We start from the raw sequence: 24,205 nt of genomic DNA, 5'->3' as shown, positions 1-24,205 counted from the left end.
TTTATTTGGGCCTATAAACGGCACAGAGTAACTAAACGCATTGTATGTACTCCTAGGGATGGGGGTGGTCTAGGAGCTCCGGATATTCATAGATATTATTTGGCGGCCCACCTGAGACACCTTCTACAGTGGGCGTCCCCGCTTCCCCCCAGTGTTTGTATGGAGTTGGAGGGGGGGTGGATTGCTCCGGTGCATCCCAATGTTATGCTGTGGAGCTCCTCCCTCCCGCTAACGGACTCTGATCTAACAGCACCCATGCTATTCACAAGAAATATGTGGAGGACCTGCAGAGACAAATTTGGTTTAGCATCCTCCGCCTCGAGGCTAACCTCTATAATCCTTAATCCACAAATTCCTGACAGTTTGTCTAGTTCAATGTCTGGCCCTTGGAGGGACAGAGGGTTATACCAAATCAGACATATTCTGCACCCACTTGAGCGGAGACTGCTCTCTTTCTCCGAATTAATTGACAGGGTGGAAATGCCTCGCACTTCTTTTTATGCATATCTTCAAATTAGGCACTATATAATGTCGCTCCAACCCACAGCCACCTTTCAGGCCCTTACTGCCTTTGAAAGATTATGCATGGAGAGTCCCTATATTAAAGGAGTGATCTCTGCAATTTACCGCCTCCTACACACCTCTGCAGAAGGAAGCTCAAATAAATTTAGTTATATGCTCAAATGGGAAGAGGTTATAGGTAGGTCCTTGTCCCCGGAAGACTGGTCTGATATTTGGAAGGCGGCACACAAAAGTTCTATCTGCACTCTATACAAGGAAAACCTATATAAAATATTGCTCAGGTGGTACCACACGCCGGCGGTTCTTTCCCGGCTGTTTCCTAACGTGGACCCCATGTGCTGGAGATGTGGAAAACATAGAGGCACGATAGAACATATATTTTGGTTTTGCCCCCTTATTCAGATGTACTGGTCACGGGTTAATGATCTCTTATCCAATGTGTTCCAGCAGCCTGTTCCTTTGGACCTTATCTCCCATCTCTTAGGTCAGCCTCTTACTACATTGCCAACCATATCTCGCAAGTTAGCATCCCACATCCTGGTTGCAGCACGAACACTAATACCTTCCAGATGGAAGGCGTTTATGCCCCCTTCCATGGAAGATCTCTATACACGGATCCAGGAAATCCGCCTGATGGAATATCTTACGGCACACATTAGAAATACTGTGGACAAGTTTGAATTGATTTGGGAGGCCTGGGATCAATACTATGCTAGAGACTCTGGTTAACTCATTGGTTTTTCCTCCTGCTTGCCAATGTCACAACACCTCATCCCTGTTCCCCTACCTCTAGTTTTGTTTCTTAAATATCTATGTTAAGGGATATGTTTGAAACAGTCTACATGTCTTTGCCACCTTAATGTGTATTGCTATAGACTACGATTGATTTGTGACTGTGTTTTTCTTTGTTTTTGTTTCTTCCCCTCTTGTGTACTCCCCTTTTACATTGTGTACCCTTTTTAAACATTTTTTTCAATAAAAACACAATTTCAAAAAAAAAAAAAAAATTCATAGCTATCCTAGAAAAGCATAAAATAATATCAAGATACTGGAGTTTGCTAAAAAAAAATAAAAATGCATAGAATTCATTTGCTCTTAGACAACATACACACTTTAGATGATTCCCATCCGATAATCGCTGATATCGGATAAGAATCAGGCAAATGTACAGCACTTTCATCGATCATTGTCCTGGCGGATCTACGAGCGACGAACGTTCGTAAAAAAAGTAAAGGGGAGGGAGTACAGCGGGGTGCCACTGCACGTACTTAGGGCATCAAGGGAAGGGGGCACCACACAAATTTTCCATATCTGAATTTACCATGGTCCATTTTCGTATCACCACCTTTTACACAATTGTTGACAAACTTGAAACTGAGATTAAAAGAAGAGGAGAGATATACAAAGAAATAACAGAGTGTTTTTTTTCTAAGTGATGTGCCACATAGAGGACTTCAACGGTAATTTCTCAGCTGAGGTTTAGCAGTCTCATTCATATGTGAGCCATAAGTTCAGTGCAACAAAAAATGTAAAAACAAGATTCAGTCATGCTGAACTTTATAAAATAATTGTAGAAGACAATATTGAGTGTGCCTTTCCAAATGTAGACAGACATTGGCTTTCCTATATTTTTAACATTAATGGTCACAAATTGCTCAGCTGAGTGTTCATTTTCTCAGTTGAAGTATATTAAAAATCCCATCAGAATAACTATGCAACAAGGCAGGCTGGATGCCTTATCTCTATTAAGCAGATGTGTTACATAGGATTAGTTTTGAGGATCTGATCAAAGATTTTGCAATTAAAAAAAAGTAGGAGAAAACTTTTCAAGTATAAAAAAAATGGAAGTATACAAAAAAAAAACATTATTTTCCATCTTATGTAAATTTTGTTTAATTTCGATAAATACAATTTTATTTTATGGTTTATTATTATTTATATTTTGAATTACATAAATATATGGGAGTGCTTAGGGCCTCTAATGGTCTTAAACTGGCCCTGTTCTCCATGGAAATGTTTTTCAGACTTTATGAAGCAATCTCTGGCTGACATTCCTGTGATGAGCTGCCTGCAAAACTGCATACCAGCACCTAACCCTTTATGCCTGCTGCAATCCTTTTTCAGGAATTCTGCCTTTATCACTCATTAACAACCCAATGCTCCAGTGTATTATACTGAGTTTTATACTGATAATTACATATTCAGCATAATTTCCAAAGTAACTGCATTTTATACATACCCCTGAGGAAGCCAAAAGGTGATACACGTTGGGTTATAAGACGGCTTATTATAAGCTTGATGATTGCTGTATAGTTCAGCAGTCTATATCCCATGATGTTGCTAATGAGTTTTGGACACAAATATTTGAATTTTTGTATATAGGTTTCTGCTGTAACACTGAAAATAATAATGCACAATACTTACTCTGGGTATCTAACCATAAAAGCAGCAAACACACACTGGCTTCTGTATGAGCCCTAACTGATAGTTAATGCGGGCACAACCACAAAGCCTTGTGGAGTCACAATATATACAATTAGTGGCCACTTTCATTATACATTGACCTTCACTGATCATTCTACATAGACGATTATAGGAATTAGAAGGCTAAACAATATCTTGGCAGGTAAACAATTAAGCCTCTGGTTGTCTTAAAATGCCTTCTATAATCCACAATGTCTATGTAGGACAGGTACATTTTGGCATACAGCCTCTGTCTCCTCAATAATATACATTTTGATCAATGAAACAATTTAAATGGCGTTTTTAAATATTTTATGTTCATATTTTAAAGTCTATAGATGGTATTGATTTCAAACTACTTTAATGAGAGCTAGTCTAGGAAATGTAGTCGGAAAGGTTAGGTTGGAAGTAAGCATGTGGTCACATTTTTTACAGCTCATTGATATTCTTTACAACTTTCCAGCTTCTATGAATTAGTTACTTGGACTTTTGGATATGACAGCAAACATATTGTAACCGGACACTGTCATTTAGGTTTGTGGTAGTGAAAGGTAAGAACAGTAACAATATAAACATTACCAATAGATAACATTTGAGCAAAAGTATGTTAATTTATGTTAAGTAATAGTATGTTAAGAAGTAAGATCGGGCATATTACAAACAATGACTTGAGAAGTTACTTGGTGGGCATTGTGTGCAGGAGAGAAGTGTGGAGGGTATGACAGTGGGCAGTATGGTGGGAAGACAAGGCTATGACGGCATACTCAATATACAGATGGGATATGGTCAGGGTGTCTTTTTGCCTACATATTTTGACTTTAAAATGGTCCATCTCCGTAAGTTATGGAGAATGATCCCCATTCTCCATAAGTAGCATTTTATATGGAGGTGTCCTTCAGCAATTAAGAACATGGAGGGGTAGAAACTGAAGAGAAGAGAGGAAGATGGAACCCAAAATGGGTGCATGAAGCTGCCGGTACTTTTCTCTCCATACTGTACAGGGTATTGTATGATTATAGGGTTATCTCCTGTTTAGATTGAATCTGGATCTGAACTGTTAAAATTGCTGTCCAGTTTCAAACCTTTCTTTCCCATTGTTTATTTTTCATGAGGAGTGAGCACCATTATTGGATGCCTCCAACGGTAAGGCATGGCTCGTACCTGCGAACTTCAGCTTCTAAAAGCTCACAGGAAGCCTGAGGTATAAGAGATTGCAGGGCCAATAAGGGGCTCATAAGCAGTTGCATGGCTGGAACTGCTGTGTTAAAAATATCATGAGCCCCAGAGGGTTATTTCTCTCAATATGAAATAAATCAATAGGGTGATTGGAGGAGAGCTTGGCCAGTAGTCTTTCACCCTCTGCATACCTCTGTCCTGACTTTTATAAATTGGGCAGAGGTAGTATGTGTAGGGCAATATAACAGAAGCTTGCCAGTGATATCAACTCTATGATAAATTTGCCCCTATGTGGCAGTTTAAAGGAGTCATTATCAGCTCATCATGTTTCTTAGAATGAGCGTGTTACATTGTTACACAAAGATATGATTTTTCAGAGTGTGCATTGACTCCGCCATCAGGAAACAATGACTGTTTGTCACACTTACACCTTCCTCGCTAAAGCGCAGGCTCCTCTATCCTGCGCATGCAGGCAGTTCTGACCCTGGGTGTGCCTGCTCTCCCAAGATTTGTCAGTGTTGCCTATCCTGCCAGCCAATCAGGAAATAGCCTCTTAATCATCCCTGGCTATTTAGCTAGCTCAGACACAGCACTCGTTTGTGCAAAGTGTCTCCACTAGTGCCGAGCCCCCTAGCTCTGCTGAGCAGTTCCTGTTCACCTGCTGTTTATTTCAGTACTTTCCCTATCATGTGTTAACCCCTTGTGGCCCAGTCTGTTGTTTCTCTGTTTGTTCCAGAGTTCCTCTGTGTCACTTCCTGTGTTCCCTGTGTCTGTGGTGGCCACGTGTCACCAGTGTTTATTCCCTGGATTTCTTGCCTGCTGCCTGCCTTGACCCTGGCCTTTCTTGACAATTTTTTTGCCTAGTGATTTGGTACCATGTATCTTCCTGCCCACCCCCGTGTGCCCAAGGACTGCAACCTGGCAGTAAGCATCAGCGCAACATCCTCACCACTAGAGGCTTTGCAGAAGACCTGGTTACTGCTTAGGCCAATCAGAAAATAGCCTCCTAATCCTCCCTATTTAGCTAGCTCAGACACAGCACTCAGTGTTCATGCAAGGGCGCCTTGGCCCTTCTCAGGGCTCACACCACTTCTGTGCAAGCCGTAGCGCCCTCTAGAGGCCCCGTCTCTCCAAGCGTGACACTGTTCATTGATTATTAACCCATAAGATGGTTCCATCCATCTTTTTATTACCCCTGCATTATGAAGTGTCCTAATGTCTTAGATCCCCAGAATTTGTATATCTACTCAATGTTAAGAACACAACCAATAGACAAGTGCCATATGGCTGTAAAGTGCATAACCACAATTTGTATTTTCTTGTTGCAAGTCTGCCATTTGACAGCTTTCTGTAGCATTAAATTCACTGAATATTATGGAACTGATTAATTAAAGCTCCCCGAACCTGGTAGCGATAGACAATCATGGGAAAACCTGGGAGGTCCAGCACACCTGGAATGGACTTTGTAACAATTGTTTGCTATTTGTTGGCAAATGTTTTTAAACCTGGAGCAGATCCATTCCAGGTTTGCTGGATCACCCAGCTTCTCCTATGACAGTCTATTCTTTCCAGTCTTGGAAAGCGTTAATAAATCAGACCCAAAGTGTGGGCTTTTGGTGAAGTCAGGGGCCACATCAAGTAAGCTAATCATGGCTGAGTTAGACCCTTACCCATTTTTACAGATTTACCCCTCTATTTGTCCTTATTACCCCATGTTACTGAGAAAGAAAGTCCTTAAAGCAAGAGGTCAGCAGAATCTTTCATGTCAATGGTTCAAGAAGTGAAGAGAAATCCCCTTAACAAGACAAAGACCGCAAAACCTGACCTGATATTCTATAGGAAACAAATATACGTTTGGACTGTGTATACACTACAAATTATTAAAGAAATCTACACCTAAAATAGATGTTTGGGAGATATTCTGTATGTGGGCAGCACAGTGGCCCACATACAGAATCTCAGTCAGGTTTGAAACTCGGCCAGGGCACTGTCTGCATGGAGTTTGAAGGTTCTCCCTGTGTCTGTGTGGGTTTCCTCCAGGTACTCCGGTTTCCTCCCACATCCCAAAAACGTGCAGGTAGGTTAATAGGCTTCCCCCAAAAAACTGTCATTAGATTTTGAGCTCCTTTGAGGAACAGCTTGTGACATGAATATGGAGTTTGTACAGCGCTGAGTAATATGTTGGTGCTATGTAAATACTGTGTTATAATATTCTGTATCTATTTTCCAGTCCAGAGATGTGCAAAGTCTAATCACTTATCCTAAAAAGAATGAACACATATAATAGGACAAACTGCTCCCTGGATATCAGTACCTATTATAGGAATAATTGAAATCTCTGCTTAAGTATATTATTAGGTGTAACATCTGCCCTGCCTATGTATCTCCTTCCCTGTGCGCTGCCCAACACCAACATGGCGAAATAACAGCGCTGTAGTCTGAGCTCTGCCCAACACTAACATGGCAAATCGACATAGCTGAGGGCTGAGCTCTGCCCAACACCAACATGGCGAAACACGAAACCTCAGCTCTGACGTATGCCGTAAAGCAAAAAACTTAGAGGCGGGGTTTAAGATGAATGGTCCGTCACGTGACGCCTACTGTCACTCTGCCCTTCAGCATGCAAACATGGCCGCCTCTGGGAGCACAGGGAAGAATGCAGGGGAGCTGCTGAAAACTCTGCCCCGAGTGTCCTTGGCCAATCTGAGACCCAATCCCGGATCCAGGCAAAGAGTAAGAGATGTTCTTTAGATGAAGAGCACTATAGATGGTGCAAAGGAATATGTCACGTGGTCATTGTGATCACTGGAAGGCAGAACAAGCTTAGCAAGGCTGGGACTCTTCAGCTCTGCTAGAACTACAAGTAGCAGCATGCTTTGTGCTATAGCTGTACCTGGCTTTGGAAGTCACGTGGTCTATAGAACACACAGCCCAGTGATGTGCAGATCATACAGAGCTGTGTAATATGTTGGCGCTATAAAAATCCTGTTTATTAATAATATTAATGATAATAAAAATTTATCTGGGGGGGAGGGGTATGCTGGGGAGTTTCTGGGTTCATGCTGATGGGTGCTGCTTCTACATACACACAACAGAGGTCATACACAGCCTCTAAACCTCCATGTGTACTGCTGAGTGAAAGTCATTGGCAATTCACTCATCAGGAACATGGAGATGAGCTCCTGATGTGTGCAGCAAACAAAGACATTACCGAGTGTATTACAGCCTGTTTCTTTCTAGAGCAGCCACAGCCCAAGTATACAAGCGTAGGACATGCTACAGAAGCAGCAGAATGTTACTCTGTATATGGAAGCAGTGGCCCCTCTGCAAAGGTCCAACATGTCCTATAGGTTTGCATCTAAGTTAAGTTTGTCCTCCCAGCTAATTGGAGAGCTTTCCAACAGGAAATGTATTGGACCTCAATGGAGAGACTGCTGCTTCTTCTCTGTAGCTTCTGGGAGGGCACAGGCTTTTCTACATGGGCTGTGGTTGTTTCTTTTAAAGAAAAGTAACTTGGAAGACATTGAGCACCTTTTGCTTCAATATACCTCGAATGTATTTAACAAACACATGAGGTGCATATAAGTTCCTATTGGTGACACAGATGTGGTTCATGTGCTTGGGAGCAGACTGAATCCTAGACCAATGGTGTATGTAGGACCCTGACGTGTAAGGCAACAATAAGGCTCTCTGTCTTCTCGTTCTACAAAAAAAATCACTTAAGCAGCTGCTTATACTCGCCTACCCTTTCAAGCCTAGGGAAGCTTTGTAATGAGCCCTATTTACTTTTGGGTGACCATGTGACTCACTCCCCTTCCTCCTATTTAGCAGAATGGATCCCTAATGATTTCATTCTGGGGCTTCAGACTGTCACATGGGGCAGTAACGGAGTCCTTAGTAATGTGTAAGTACAAAGTCATGACTTGGGTCTATATAGGGCAACCTCTGGCTGATCCATGTATAGAGCTGCAGGCAGTGCAGTGAAAGGTAAGTTGTAAGTATTTGTAGGGTCGGCATTAAAGTGAACCTGTTGCTTTGCCCAGCACAGTTAAAGCACTGGTTTGCTTCAATGAAACAGTGATTTACATACATCTGGGGTCCTGCCTTGGCATAAAGGAACTGATTTCAAGGCAAGTGCAGATACTTGCTGCCACTTTACCAACCTGGATATTACAGTGTTATTTTTTACACTTAGGAGGCCATAAGAAGTTCAAATAACAGCCATTGTTGTATATCCGAGACTGATGGTCTGAAGATGTGATGTGAACACTTGGGCTCTTTGTTGTGAGGCCGAAAGCAGACATTTCCAGTTCTGTAGGGGTGCCTGTGTACCCTTTAGTATTTTCCAACCTTGTAGTAGTGATACGCTGTATAAAACTATCTTTTATTGCATTTATGTTTCTCTTTTTGCTGACTTGTTCTTTTTTGTTCTAAGGAAAGAAAACGAGGTCGTGGTGCTCATGGTGGCAATAAAAGTGGAAGAGGCCACAAGGGCCAAACTCAGAGAGGAAATAAACCTCGTCTAGGATTCGAAGGTGGCCAGACGCCATTCTATTTGGCCATCCCAAAGTATGGATTCAACGAAGGACACAGGCATGTACCATTAACCATTCTTTAAATTATTGACTCTGGTAACCTTATGGAGCAACTCACATTATTATTATTATTAAACAGGATTTATATAGCGCCAACAACTTATGCAGCGCTGTACATTTAATAGGGGTTGCAAATGACAGATACAGACAGTGACACAGGAGGAGGTGGAGGACCCTGCCCAGAAGAGCTTACAATCTATAGTCTGATTATAAAGAAAGCTCTGAATATAACTGTTGATATCCATGTGTAGAGAATATTTTATAGCTGGTATAATTTTTAGGTTCTTACAATGATAAAGAGACCCTGTGAGTAAATCATTCATTTTAACAAAATGAGCATTAAAAATATTTTATTTGTCATATTTACCTTAGAGCCATGTTCAGATTGGCAGTGAGGCTGCTGTGCATTTATTGTTTCCTCCTGCCAGTGAAATGCTGCCTTGGGGGGGACTCTACAAAGAGCTTCTATTCATGGCAGCCCCATAGAGAACGAATAAGGGTTTGGTGCCAGCGGTACGGTACTGCCACCTGCTATCAAATATGCAGGCACTGGTTCTTTAAGAAGCAGCGCTGCTGTGCGAGTGACCAAGCATCTGGCAAGGTGCCCGGCAGCCAGAAGCCATGCAGGATTGCTCAAATCCGAGGCAGGTCTGGATCTGCCCCTAAAATCTTCCGTATAGAAATCCAAAAGTTCTTAGACTGCTGCTGGGTGTCATCAACTTGGATGTGATTTCGGCAGACTCTGTCACTCTAATAACACTCCAAAATATTCCTCTTTGTCCCTCCATCAGCATCTATATAAAAGTTTATAAAGGGAGGTGGAGGGAGCAAAAGAGAGTATAATTTAAGCGTACCTAAACTCAACATTTTTACTTTACATAGAAGGGTAGACAACTCTTCTATATAGAGTGAAAATGTTGTTTTTTTTTTTTTTAAAGTGCAACACCCTTTTTAAAAAAAAAAAAAAAAGTGGAGGCTCTGGCCGGTCCTTCTGCGCATGCCCTGATTTCGAACATGCACAGAAGTGACATTTTTCTAACAAGGGGAAAGAGATGCCGATCTCACACATGCACAATGAGATCGTCTCTCTCTTTTTTTTTTTTTTTTCCTCCCCCTTCACAGCGACTACATTACCTGATCTTGCACCTGTGCAGTGCCAGATTGGGTGACGCAGAAAGAAGACCAAAGAAGAAGACAGAAGATGGCAGCGCTCGGCGTCGGGACAAACAGGAGTTCCAGGACGATGCAGGACCGTTACGTACGAAGGACCACAGCCAACAAGGGATCTGCAGGATTTAAGGTAATTGTAATTTTTTTATTTTTTGTTTAGATTCGCTTTAAACTCCTAAAAAAAAAACATGACCTGCAAGGAAGGAAGGCGGAAAGGCACTAAAATAGGAACTGAACATCACTCAGCCTAAACTTGAAAATGTCAAAGGCCAAAAATACTTTGTCAATGCTGAGAAAAAATAAACATTAAGTCCAGAGGATGAAAACACATTGGTGAAATATTTGCATTTACTTACTGGCTTATCTATTCTGAATTTCTTTATTCAGCAACCGTCGCCAATATCAGCCGCTTAGCCTAAAGAAGCTCCAGTACCTTATTGATCTTGGAAGAGTGGATCCTTCACAACCAATCGACTTAACACAGCTGGTCAATGCGAGAGGAGTGACTATACAGCCACTGAAGAGGGATTATGGTGTACAATTGGTGGAAGAGGTGTGTCAACAAGAGTCTATAACTTTTTTTCCCTAATAGTTATTTTTTTAATTTAAATGATTAAATTGCAACTTATGTAAAAATATTTATCAGTGTCAAAAATGCGCACCCCTTTAATCCCTCCTGCAGGGCAAAACCTGCCTCAATCCACCATCCAAGACAAATGACAGTGCTGCTTCCTGTCCAGGGGACTTCTGATCGCTGCTGCAGAGATGCCTGCATATTCCAGTAGCTGACTGCCCCTCTTGACTATCATCTCGGCCCTTCAGAAGAGGCCCTTGCTGTAGACACCCAAGAGGCAGTGATGTGAACTGCATGCTTAGTGGTTCATGCTGCTCATGGCAGTAGTTAGAAGTGGTGGGATTGGAGTCTTAATTAACCCAGGAATATGGCTTAAAATGATAATACATTCTTGTGGGTAACCTAATGCCATAATGTGCAGTTTTTTTACAGCCTGCTTGCACACAGTAGATTGACCTCTCTTTATTTTGCTTCTACCCAAACTGACAGCTCTGGACTCTTTCTCAGTGCTTCTGCTTTTTTATTTATTTCATTACCTATTTCTTGCACTCTAGCAGTAGTTTTTAGAACCAGGGTTCCTGAAATATTGAGCAGTTTGTGCCTCTCAGGTCAGTTTAGATGACACCAGTAATCTCTTTGGCTAACTAAAAGGGTGGCATTCTTCCCACTGACTAAACATGCACAAGGCATTCTTCTATTGATCACACCGATACACTGTGATTTGTGGATATAGTAATTATGGCAGGGGTTCCCTGAAAACCTGAAAGTTATTTTGATGGTTGCCATATGTTAAAAAAAAATTGAAAGGCTATTTTATTTTAGTGTAACCTGCACGTGTCACATATAGAGTATGCACAAAACAAACTTTCAAAATTTTATTTGAAGACTCGCCACTAGGTGGAGGTATCGGCCTAGTTTATTGTAAAAAGAATCTCTTGGTTTTTTTCCCCCAATTATTTTTTTTGTTGTATAAGATTGTTTTAAGTAACATGCTTGGTTTAGAATCTTTCCTAATGTTAAGTACACATCTGCAATAATTGTCGTTAGAAAACAATTGACAGATAAACGAATATTTTGAACAGTCGTATAGTGCAAGATTCTGTACATGCTTTAACGATACGATTGTTTAAAAATAATCCACCAATAATGTACACACACTATATACGATTGTTTGAACGATGCAGGAAGTGCCGTGTACCGGAGAAAGTGTACTGCAGAACAATCCACAATTACTGAACGACCGTACACACAATAGATAGCGAATGATCGTCTGCCAAACAGATCTGCCAGGACTGTCCTTTGTTTCCAGCAACAATCCTCGTTCATTGGCCAGTTGTTGTGCACTTTTTTTTTTTGTTAGCGATTATTGAATGATCGCTCATAAATCGTTTGTTTTCAACGACAGTTATTGCATGTGTCTACATAGCCTAATTCTCATTGAAAAACAACATAGATTGTGTAGGTAATTTATAATCTTATTGGATTTCAGGCTTGGTTGTCATCTTTCTGCTGCAGTGCATTGCTTTAAAGCATGCCAGCCAAAATGAATGACCTGTCAACCCACTGCACCAGATCTAAATTTGACCTGTACTATTTTTTTCCAACACAGTGCACCACAATGTGAAGTAATGCATTTCCATGTGTTGTCTATCTTAATATTATATGTTATTTCAAATATATAACACTATACCATACTATTGCAGTTAGGGTTCAAATGATTGATCTGCCTAATGCAAAGCACAAGATAACCCCTGATAATGCTGCTATGAGCGGTGTGTTTCCTGCTAGATCAAACATGATAGTGTGGACTGAGTGGTGTCACTATTGGTGTGAATTGTATTTTGAATGTATATAACGGATATAACAAAACCCTTTCAGTGTTATATATTTACCAGACCAGGAGGGAGATATGAGAGAATGTCATTGTTCTGGTGTACATATGCTTTATGTCTTTCATTTATTCAAAATACTTTGTCAATATTTGCATATTTTTAGGGAGCTGATTTGTTTTGTGCAAAAGTTAACATTGAAGTCCAGTGGGCATCCGAGTTGGTAGTCGCAGCCATAGAAAAGAATGGTGGCGTTATAACAACTGGTTTTTATGATCCACGAAGCCTTGGTAAGTTGCAATGTATGTCAAATGTTGAAACTGTGCTGCTGTTGTAGGCAAGCATATGAAAACTACAATAAAGTTGTAATGACCTATTCCCCTTGGAAGTTTTCAGCATATTTAATGATAGAACATTATATTTTACACTGATTAACATTAATAAACCAATTTTTTGTTGAGAAAAAAGCAATATATTTTTTTGTTTTCTGATCCAGTGTCATTTAACCAAGACCCACAGGTACATTTTCCAGAGAACTGAATCTATATGTACAGGGGATGCTATATTCTGCATTCCACTCACCATTATCATAAAAAACAAAATGACTATAAATAAAGGAATGTAGAGAGGCTGCTTCAGTTAGTGGGAGATATGTACAACTTAGAATTAGGCTTAAAATATAAGTATATATAAGTATATATAAATATAAGTATAAAACATTTAATTAGTTATTTATAATCTTGACTCTTGTAAAAGAACAAAAAAATAAATCCACTGTAATTCAACATTGTATGACAGCATATGGAAATATGGTATGGTTCCATTTGATATGGAAATTGAAATAATTTTGTATGGACTTTGCTGTTAATGTTGGGTAGAGGGAACACTTCATTAGGCCAATTACTACTTTTGAGTTATATTAATAATTAATATTATTCTTATAAACAAACATCATATCTGTATTTATGTGTTTTTTTTTGCACACCCTTTATTTCTTAGTTTGTTGCTAAACATGTTTATCTGTATTGCAGAGGTTCTGTGTAAACCAGTTCCATTTTTCATGCTTGGTAAACCTATTCCCAAACGAATGCTTCCACCAGAAGACTTGGTGAAACATTATACCAGTGCTGAAAACCGTGGCTACTTGGCAGATCCCTTGAAGGTTGCTGAAGCCAGGAAGCTGCTCGCTCAGAAATATGGTTATTTCCTTCCTGACATTACCAAGGATGAACTGTATGAAATGCTGTGCCAGCGCAAGGATCCACGACAGATCTTCTTTGGCCTTTCTCCTGGCTGGGTGGTCAATATGGCTGAAAAGAAGATCCTGAAGCCTACAGATGAACGATTACTGGCATACTACAGTTCTTAGGTGACTGGAATGACATCTCTGTCCAGTGTATATAATAAACATGTTTTTTTTTCTATAGCAAATTATTGTATTCTATTACATTTGTTGATGCAGCTACACATTTCTTTATATATACACACGTTATTGCTTCCTGTACACTGAGAGGGTATACTTATTCTGTTTACTCCTTCTCTGTCTCTTCATGTACAAATTCCATCTAGGTTGTCAGTTGTAATAATGGACACATTGGGCCTGATTTATTAAAGCTCTCAAAGGCTGGAGAGGATACACTTTTATCAGTGAAGCTGGGTGATCCAGCAAACGTGGAATGGATTTCTTCAAAGTCATTTGGTATTTGTTAGTAAATGTTTTTAATCCTAGACCAGATTCATTCTTGGTTTGCTGGATCACCCAGCTTTAAAGATGAAAGTGTATCCTCTCCTGGAGAGCTTTAATAAATCAGGTCCATTGTATTGAAGTAACATTCAGATTTACACTCGGATGCTGAATATATAAATGTAGCTTAAGGATACACATATGAGAGATGCCGTTGCTAATTCATTTTTATGTGTTGGGCTGTTGTCCTCCGTTATCTTGTCTTCAATACCTGATGATAAATGGGGTGATTTTTCTTATAAATACTAGCTTTACTTTTATTTTTTTCAAAACTAAATTTTAAAAGACTCCAATGTATATTGATGAAAATGAGCAAAAAATTTAGAAGACCATATCTGCGTAATAACTCCATGTCACCAGGACAGAGACTCTGAGTATTGCAAAAACAAAAGGGTCAACAAGCCAAATAGGCTGCTAGCATTTTCAGGAGAGTAAAAATGGCTCTGTGTCCCCATAACCTAAACATGTTTGCAGTGCTCAACCCAACGGATAGGAAGAAATTGTAGGTGGGTGGCAGCTCCTGTATTGTGACCCAACTCTTCAGTAACCATCCAAAAACAGCCAGGTGGTTACTTGAAAAAGTGCTGCGTGCTGTGCCCAGCTGAAAGGGGCCGGGGATAACACTGATTTGAATCTGCCTGGAATTGGTATACATGAATGTTAAAATGTCAGGTTTTTTAAGCATTGCAAGAGTTTTACACAAAGGGTTTATTTCAACAAAGCATGTGGTTTATAACGGCTACCCATACCAGCTGGTTGCATTTTATTTACTGCTGTCCAATTCTATAGGAACATTCCTCACCAGAGGAATACCTGTCAATGGAAGTGCTCAAGAATGTGGATCTAATGCCACAGAAGTAATAGGGGCATCTGTCTGTGGTGACAGTTGACCGTAGGCTGGTTATGTAGATGTGTCAGCACATGTTAGTACATGTGTTCTAGGGGACACCTTTAGTTTCAGACTTTGCTTTGAACCATAGGACTAGAGGAATCAACAGTTCAAACAGATGAAATAAAATCTGTAAAAACAACATTTTCAATACAAAGTTTGTATAAAAAAAAAAAAAATAAAAAAAAAAAAAGCACAAATTGGCCACTCTAAAATGCTTTGGCAAATGGAAGTCCCCTGTAACCCTCTTTCCTTGAATTAAATAATGCCTTCGTGATATGCCTTCCGTGATTTCAATACAAAACTGTCCCATATCCTGGCTGAGCAACACTTGACAAGCGGCTTTCTCTTCATTATCACAATGCTTCAGAAGCAGTTTTGGATTATGAATTGGCTTCCCTTATTTGTAAGGATTTTGTTTTATGAACGTATTCACTATTGTACTCTGGTTCTGCAGAAGTTTTAAATGAAGAAGCAGGAAAAAGTAACACTACTGGCTATAAAGGAAGTCTACCCTGCAACAAAAGTGTTATTTGTTGGGGCTTTTCTAAAATTGTCTAATGCTGTTCAAAACAGCAGAAATTTCATATCTTGTCGTTATTACATTTTTTGTTTGTAATCCCTAATGAACTTCCTTGTTTTATTAACTATACAATTGAAAGCATTTTTACAAATGTAGGGCTACATACACACGTGCAATGGTTCTCGCCTGATAATCAGCTCAGGGCTGATATTGGATGAGAATCTTGTGTGTGTACAGTGCTTGTCGTCCATCGTCCGAACGTCTGTCCTGGTGGATACATGGACGGTGAATGATCGTAACGCAAGTGCAGGAGAGAGAGCGCAGCAGGGTGCTGATCCATTGTTCTCCTTCTCTCTCCCTGGAGCAGAACGATGCTGTATGTACAGCGCTCGTTCATGCATCGAGCAGTCGTTTGTCGTTGGAAAGGATCATGAAAGATCTTTCCCAAGGACAATTATTGCACGTGTTTAACTTAAACAAGTGAAAAGATACCCCTTGATTCTTTCAGAAATGCAGTTCTGTATTATGTTAAGCAATGTTATCAGCAATCTATGTTGTGAAAATTAGGTGCGGTGTAGTGATTAAACACTTCCAGTCTTAGGGTGATAAACCTGCTAGTTCAAATATGCACTATATTCACAGTTGTCACACTAGGGTGGGAGTTATGTCACTGGCAGGATCACCAGGTGAAAAAGTCACATCTTAATGCTGGTAAGCTGCAGTATATTCATTAAATAAAGTTTTTGACATTTTAGATCTGCAGAATTGAAATGGTCAAGAGTAGTGTTGGTGTTCGAATTCGGGTTGTTCTTATATTCGACCTGAAAAATGGCTGTTCCAATTCAGGTAGACCCAACCCGAAAAATAGAGATTCAACTGTAAAAATTTGGATGTAAAAAAAAAATAAAATTAAAGTTAAATCAATTTATTGAGTGTTTGTGTTTATCCTACAATGACAAGATATCTCTTACTCTGTAACACACTTTCCAGCACAGAAATATTATGATATATTTGTTACATTTTTCTTTTATCCACTGCAAGAAAAATCAAATTACTGTACGTGTTACAGAGTAAGAAATACTTAAGGGGCCAGGCATCTTCTCAATGATTGCCGCAGTCTGCAATCATTGAGAATAGGGTGCGATGACCTGTAGTGCCCCGGGGAATGTAGTGGAACTGTAGAGTTCATCTGCAGTTCAGTTCCCACGGTCATGTGACTGCAGGCGATCCCTGGGCACTAGAGGTTGAATGGGGACAAGTTTCCCCATTCATCATATCTAGTCCCTTCTGTTCTTGGATAGAGAAACTCTATCAAAGAACACATACTACTAGTACAGTACAGTACAGCAACAACAATCAGGATCGCTGTTGCAGCCCTGTAGTATGTGTTCCTGGATAGAGTTTCTCTATCCAAGAACACAGGACTCCCTGTGTTCTTGGATAGAGAAACTCTATCTAAAAACACATACAACTAGTAAAGGGCTGCAAAAGCAATCTGATTTCTCTTGCAGCCCTTAATAGTCCCTAAAAATAACCCAAATTCTCCCACCAATGACTTCAATGGTGTTCGAATTTGGCATTCAATCACCTGAACAATATCTCACTATTCGATCGAATAGCTGTTGAATCGAATAGTGAGATATTTGACCAACACTAGTCAAGAGGAATACCGAAAATGTTTTCACACCTTGCATTGTATATTGTATGTGGTTTGTGCAATATTTTGCATTTCTATTCATTGACACACATTTTATTCACATTTTACAAGCACTTTACGTCATATCCAGTCACTTAATTTTTATTATATTATCTATACATATAAATTTGAATAAACGTTGCAATACTGATCTGCTAAAATGTAATAGACTGTAAAGTCAGGCTGTAATATAGTCAGTGGCACAGTTTGCACTGTGAATGTGCTGGAAATACTTTGCCCCACCTTTGAATATTTCTCCTCCGATATCTGCCTCATATTCCTCCTAAGCTCTATCTATAAGCTACCATATTGTAAGCACAGTAAAAGGCTTGTTTTAAAGATTTTACATACCATAGGTTCTCGAGTATAAAGCAAGATTGGGACCTAAAAATGGCAATAATAAAAGGATCTCAGGAGTTTCCATTCAGATCACACTAGTAGGCAGTACGGTGTCCACATATAAACTGTATAACAAACGCTTGCCATCTGGGACTTTAATAAAGTTTGTTACACAAAGTTTAGGACACAGTGCAATCAACTGGAGGCCAACAAGTTTGCACATAAGATCATTTCGAACCAAGTGACCCACTATAGATATCTCAAATGTACAAAATGCTTTAACCTGTAAAAAGGGTAAATACCATGGAGGTATTTATTCACAATAATTTTATTAGTATTTCTGTTTTTTACTGTTTTGAGTTAGCAGTGTTGGCTGCATTTCATGCCCTAGGTTTATACTTGAGCCAGTGTAGGTTTCCTTTTTTTTCAGATAAAACAATTTACCTTTTTTATTTGTTTATATTTAGATATATACAGTACCCTAAATATGAACTACCTAAGCAAATTGATGAAATTCTGATCATATGTATATTTTAATAATGGGCAGTAAAAGAAGAAGCGGGAGCCCAATTATCTCATCTCCCTATAATTGTGCACTTTTCTTTTATCAACATGCTCTTTGTTTTTTCCTAAGCACTGTTGTACACCTTCATAGCAAGGAATTGAATGAGATTGATACCAGGTCAAATGTAGGTACTTGGTACTTAAAGTAAACAAATTTAGGGATGCATCATTGAAACGAGAGCTGCATAAATTTTCCTGTTATATATTTGCACGTTTCTTTCCACTCTTTGTGCATTATCCTGTTATTCACATGGTCTTATTGTAGCACCATTTGTATGGCCACCCTCAGATTTGCTGCAGATTGATGAAGTCTGACTTAGGGCATTGTTGTTTGGGATCAACAATAAAACATCCTAGTTCAATCCTTTCCAGAGGGTCACTTGTTGAGGATAACCCCTGTTAGGCGACGGGTCAAGAGCACAGTGTATATTCAGAAAGGTTTAATAAATATTTTGGGCCATTTCTTAGAGAGGGTTAAGAATGAGCAATGAATTCTTCCAACAACACATTCCAGGGGGAGCCCAAGCATTTGTCATCAGTCTGTAAAGGTCCCTACAGGTGAAAGGGAAGCATGATAGTAGCATAGGGGAGAAGGAATGAAAACAGGAAACAGATGTCTGGTGACGTGTAGTGATTGGGTATGACTTGCTCACTAAACATGCATGTTCTCAAAAGGCAGCTGTATCCTGGCCTTGATATTGTAGTGCTGGAGATACATGTTGAGCCAAAACAGCCACGTTCCCTGGGATCCGGTCATTCTCACTCAAGAGAACACTTAGAATGGTCTTGTATTTGTTAACAAACAAAATGAACTTAAAGGGTCAATTTCTTGATATACCAGCTTGTGCTTCCCTGCGAAATGTGGGCAGTGATATTAGTGCAATCAGATTGAATTTTAATACATAAGGATATCCTATTGCTATATACATGTCATATTACACGGATGAAAACTGGACGACTCCTGGCAGCCTTGTGCTATGATCTGTAAGCACAAATTCTCTAATCTGCAATATCTTGGTTGAGCCCATAAATGCAATCATACATAAAAAAAATGTACTATGCATACAGCTGCAAATAAAAAGTTGAATCCTAAGAAGATGAAAAGGAATAATAAACAAACAAATGCAGAATTAGAAGCAGAGGAATAAGCCAGTTGGTACAAGGGCTAACAAAGAGCATGCTGATAGGGCGAGAAAGCTTCTACAATGTCCAGACACAGACGGGGTGGGTCCATGACAGCCAGGAATTGGAGGAAATTATCTGAATATTGTTGGATGTCATTTATGAATAAATACTAATTAGCTAGCATTTACCCTTGGAGAATATATTATCAAACCTGGCCACACAATCAAATATTTTCCAAGTTTATTGGTCATAAAACATAAATTGCTATAAATATTCAGGTTTTTTTCATTGGGTGCTCAGTGCGTGTTTTCAGATGGTGAGAACACTAAACAAAGCATGCATAATGTGTGCTGAAACGGCCAATGACAGTCTCCATAAAGAGTTTGTGTATGGGATGATAACACAGGATCACAATTGTTAGTCAGGGACAAAGTTTTGTCTTAATATACCAATAAGTAAATACTGGGTAGGAATGGTAGGTAGCACTTTAATGAAAGCTGCACATTTAAAAAATATTGAATTTGACTTGAAATGTCATCAATGGTCAAAACTAATATGAAAGTAAAGTAATTGGGTTACCTCAAAAAAACTGAAATGTATCTTTCTGCCTAGTGCATACAAATTAAAAATGTGTTCTGATTACTGTGTGTTCATAGTATTCAGTATAAAATTTCCTTTTTTTATTTATCATGCTTTCTCTTACATTTACATGCAGGTCAGACATGACAATGACAAGGGTAGGGTAAAACCAGAACACTTTCAATGATGACTATATGGTCCTAGTTTTTTCAAAAACCTGAATAGAATAAAATAATAAAGCCAATGAAACTGTAAATGATAATTAGGATAGTTCTCTGTCACCTTTGTAACATCACTAGTGACTGCTCATTCAAAAGCAGAGGCAAACTGAAAAGAACTGGGTCCTCAGCATGGTAGCAAACAGCACTGTGGAGGCGGAAATGGAAGCAATTATTGCATGCCTGAAGGTAGAGTTGGCAAAATGTTACCAGCTCCAAATCCATTGTTTCTATAAAATAAAAAATTGAAGGTTGCTCAAAATTTGTATATACCTGTAAAGATTCCATGAAATGCTTGTAAGCAATCTATGGTTTGTATGCTTTTTTTAACACTTTTACCTTACTTTTAACAAAGTCAGAGGTTCAGCATACTCGTACATATAGAAAGAGTATCAAATTACTATGATTTACCAAAGAAATGAGGTGGGAGACAGTTTACGGGACTTTAGGTTGGTAATTGTCCAGTAAGCGACATGTGTACCATGAGGTTTGGTCGAATGCTGCCACAATCTGTTTTACAAGGGTTTCAGGAAGGATAGCGATGTATGATTCCCATGTCTCAAAGAAAATGTTCTACTCTTGGAACACATATCGTTATTTCTCTAAGAAGAGGCCCATTTATGTTAGGGTCTTTTTGTGGCCTGATACATCCTGTTTCTTCTCTTTAGTATTTTGTACTTGATTGTACGGTATGTCTTATTTGTACTGTTTTCTTTTTTTTTTTTTTACTGTATTTGTTTTCTATTGTCTTGCCTTCAATAAAAAAGATATTAAAAAAAAGAAGAGGCCCAAGGTAGGTGGTTCCACATGGATCCACTTTTGCAAAATGCTCTTCTTGGCTACTAGATACAAGTTGGACAGAAACCTACCACATCCATTAACAATTCGCGATTTAGCTGTATCATATTCTCTCCAAAAATGACCCAAGCAGGTGATAGAATGTGGAATAATTAGGGAGAGAAGGAGAAGATTGAGCTTTTCTCTTATATTCTTTTCTCGTATATGATAGCGGTATGTAATTCACTAAATGTGGTACCACCACCCTCCAAAAGTACTTGATTTTGGGACAATTCCAGAACATGTGATATAAATCTGCTTTGGCTGCTTTGCATTTTAGACACTTTGGGGTGGTTTGTATTTTTATTACTTATAATCTTGATTTTGTTAAATCTCTTATTTCTTCGTTGTCCTTGTAAACATAATTACATTAAATAGGCTATAAAAGGTCAAGGTGCCCGGTGTATTGACATTCATCCACAGAGCTCTATTGACTATTACCGCTCGTGTTTCCATCCTTTGTGACCTGTTTGGTAGGTCATTTCAATTCAATGAAGCGTGTTCTGGATCCAAAGCATCGGAAGCCATTCATTTTCCTACATACACAGCTTCTCCAGACACCTCACTTTTAGCTGCTATTAAACAGTAGAATATTCATTTGAATGAGTTTATCCTGTTCATACCTGACAAATGGCTTTCCTGTTATGGCATGATTATTCTTCTGGTAGTGAAGGCATTGTACGCGGCTAGTAAAATACCCCACTCCTCAAAGAAAATAATAATAAACAGGAAACAAAGCATTCATGTCTAGCTGTGTGATCAACTCTCAGAGGAATTCTAGTATTACCAAGGCCCAGAAAACCGACAAAACAGTAGTAAATGAGATTCGGATTTCAAGTGCCTTGTGTGGTTGTATGTAAACATTTCTTTGTTGTCTGACTTCCAAAAATGGTAAGGTACCATGACTTGGGGGAGTTGTACATAAAAGGTCCACTTAAAGTTGACCTCTCGGTAACTTTGCTAGTCTGCAGGAATACATATCTGACATACAGTACCTAAATATAAAGCAGTAAATTATGCTTACACCTATGCAGCCCCTACACCCCAGCCAAGTCCCATTACCTATGTTAAGATGATGTCATCAGTCAGCTGCAGGCAGGAGAAAGCATTTTCTTAGTCTCCTCTCTCTCCAGGGGTCAGAGTACAACATTATAACCTTGCAGCAAGTATCAAGGTGGGTGGATGTCGCAAAAGTTGATGCCAGAAATTTGTGAACAAAGCCAAGGACTTTGCAGGATTCGTATTTGTGTCCTCCTCAGGAAGTAAATGTTACAATTACCAAAATGGATGATTCCCAAAAATGGCTATATTCTTCTGGAAAGAAACATAGGTTTCATTGTTATACTTTGAGAAAGAAATACCTGAAAGTGTTACATTTACACATTTTTTTGCATGCATGCACTTAACATGAAAAAAGTATTAAATGCCAGGTTACATTATGGGTTGTCGGTTACAATCATCCTATGATTGTTGCCATTTATGGCCATCACTACAGCTACTTCTTGAATCACATAATCTACGTGATACCTAAATAGTTAAAGCTGAATTCCAGCCTTACCTTGATGTCAGCCACATGAGATGGTATATAATGGCAATATACTTCTCATTATGTATGGGTACCAGGCTCACAGGCACAGGATTATTATCGTTTGAGTGATATGCACTTTTTTTTTTAATCAAGTAGGTAGAGATTACTACCCCATGTGAAATGTTCACTTGTGTTAATAAACCACTGTTTTTGGTAATTTAAATTAATATGTTTTATGTTTTAAATTCAACAAGAACCTATTTATCCCCTCCATAAACTCACTTAATTTGTTTAATGAGATTTTCGCTGCTTGCCATGGTACATGTGGGGTTCAGTGTAGATTCTCAACACGACCCATGTTCCTGGGCAAAATGATTCTACTCTGCATGCGATGAAAATATTTCATCCCAACCAAAATAAACTAAAGACTTCTGACCCAGCAAAGACTGGGGGAAGATGGAAGCCGAGGCAACAATGAGTGGGGAGATCACAAATATCACATCTCTGGAGGAGGATTCTTTGTGAGTTGGGGCAATGCCATAATGTGAACAAATTATTTATGTACTTGTACATCATGGATAGAGCTTTGGGAGCCCTTTACTGCATAAACTCTATTTTTATGTATCTGTGAACCCCCGTACACTGCTGTTGAGAATAATTATTTTTAAATAAACCTTCTGCAGAATGCATGAACATATTTATTAAGAGATTGTACATTGCACTTCAGTAGGGCAGAGCTATACAGAGGTGAATGTGAGCTAAATCCAGAGGTGGCAGGATTTCTATTGCCGGTAATCTACAGGGGATTACACTGTAAGGTTGGTTCACAAGTCAGTTAACCTACCAGTAGGGTTTTAGCTAAATTCAAACCTGGGAGAACTTTCAATACACATAGTGGCTCCTGTAATAAACAGCAACGTGACCTCACCACGACCATACTGTTGCTGTAAAATAAAAAGAAAACAGGGATGTGCTTTCCAACTTTGCTCTGATGGTGAATATTAAAAATAATAAAAGGTGGAAAAGGAGCCCAGTCATGCAACCTGTAAAAGTGAAATAAAGGGCTTCAATGCATAAACACCGGGCTCCATTTTTATCAAATTGTGGGCCATGGGGGTATGTAGCAAATTTGTAATATTAATAATATGTTTTTATATCGCTTCAACATATTACACAGCGCTGTACATGGAATAGGGGATGCAAACGACAGATACAAACAGTGACACAGGAGTAGAAGAGGACCCTGCCCAGAAGAGCTTACAATCTAAGAGAAGGGGAAACAGCACACATTATGAGGGGTAATACAGAAGGGGGGTAAGTAGTGTGCGTTTAAGAGACAGAGGAAGACAGATAGGAAAGTCTGAAAAGATGAGTTTCAAGGGCTCTTTTAAATGTTTTTTAAAGTAGGAGTAAGTAGGACCAATGAGCTCTGAAGTGTCCCTGGTTAGTAGTAAACCCAAGAGCGATAATGCTGACCATTTTGCCACCTTGTCCCCTGAAGAACAGTAGCACAAGTTATTGTAAACCACTCCTGCATCTTTACTGAACCAAAGGTCACTGTGTATTGTTAAAAAAACTTACAAACAGTTCAAATATAAAACTTGAGATTTCTGACACTAAGACAATGTAAACATAATTAGAAAAATGTAGTCAAGTGACTTCCTCTCCATGACATGATTTCAAATGGCTTTTGTCTGTCTGAAGTCTGTGCCCAGTTGTGTGTACACAGAGCCGCACATCAGCTCACTGGGAATGTTTAGAAAGGGAACACTTGCTGTGTGAAGTCACCTCCTCCTGAGCAACAACAGATTTCTGATATTGTATCACAGGAAAT

General features: G+C 39.2%; 1 protein-coding gene across 1 annotated transcript; it reads left to right on the top strand.

Moving 5' to 3' along the window:
* Positions 1 to 6,766: 6,766 nt before the first annotated feature.
* On the top strand, positions 6,767 to 13,760 carry MRPL15 (mitochondrial ribosomal protein L15). Its single transcript, XM_072411200.1, has 5 exons — positions 6,767 to 6,894; positions 8,597 to 8,754; positions 10,314 to 10,479; positions 12,496 to 12,619; positions 13,361 to 13,760. Exons 1-5 carry the CDS (start codon positions 6,790 to 6,792, stop codon positions 13,696 to 13,698), a joined length of 891 nt encoding a protein of 296 aa, XP_072267301.1. The 5' UTR covers positions 6,767 to 6,789; the 3' UTR covers positions 13,699 to 13,760.
* The last annotated feature ends 10,445 nt before the right edge of the window (positions 13,761 to 24,205 follow it).

This window comes from Pyxicephalus adspersus, chromosome 5 (genome assembly GCF_032062135.1).
Source record: "Pyxicephalus adspersus chromosome 5, UCB_Pads_2.0, whole genome shotgun sequence".
NCBI classification, from domain to species: Eukaryota; Metazoa; Chordata; class Amphibia; order Anura; family Pyxicephalidae; genus Pyxicephalus; species Pyxicephalus adspersus.
This window is presented reverse-complemented; position numbering and strand designations above follow the sequence as displayed.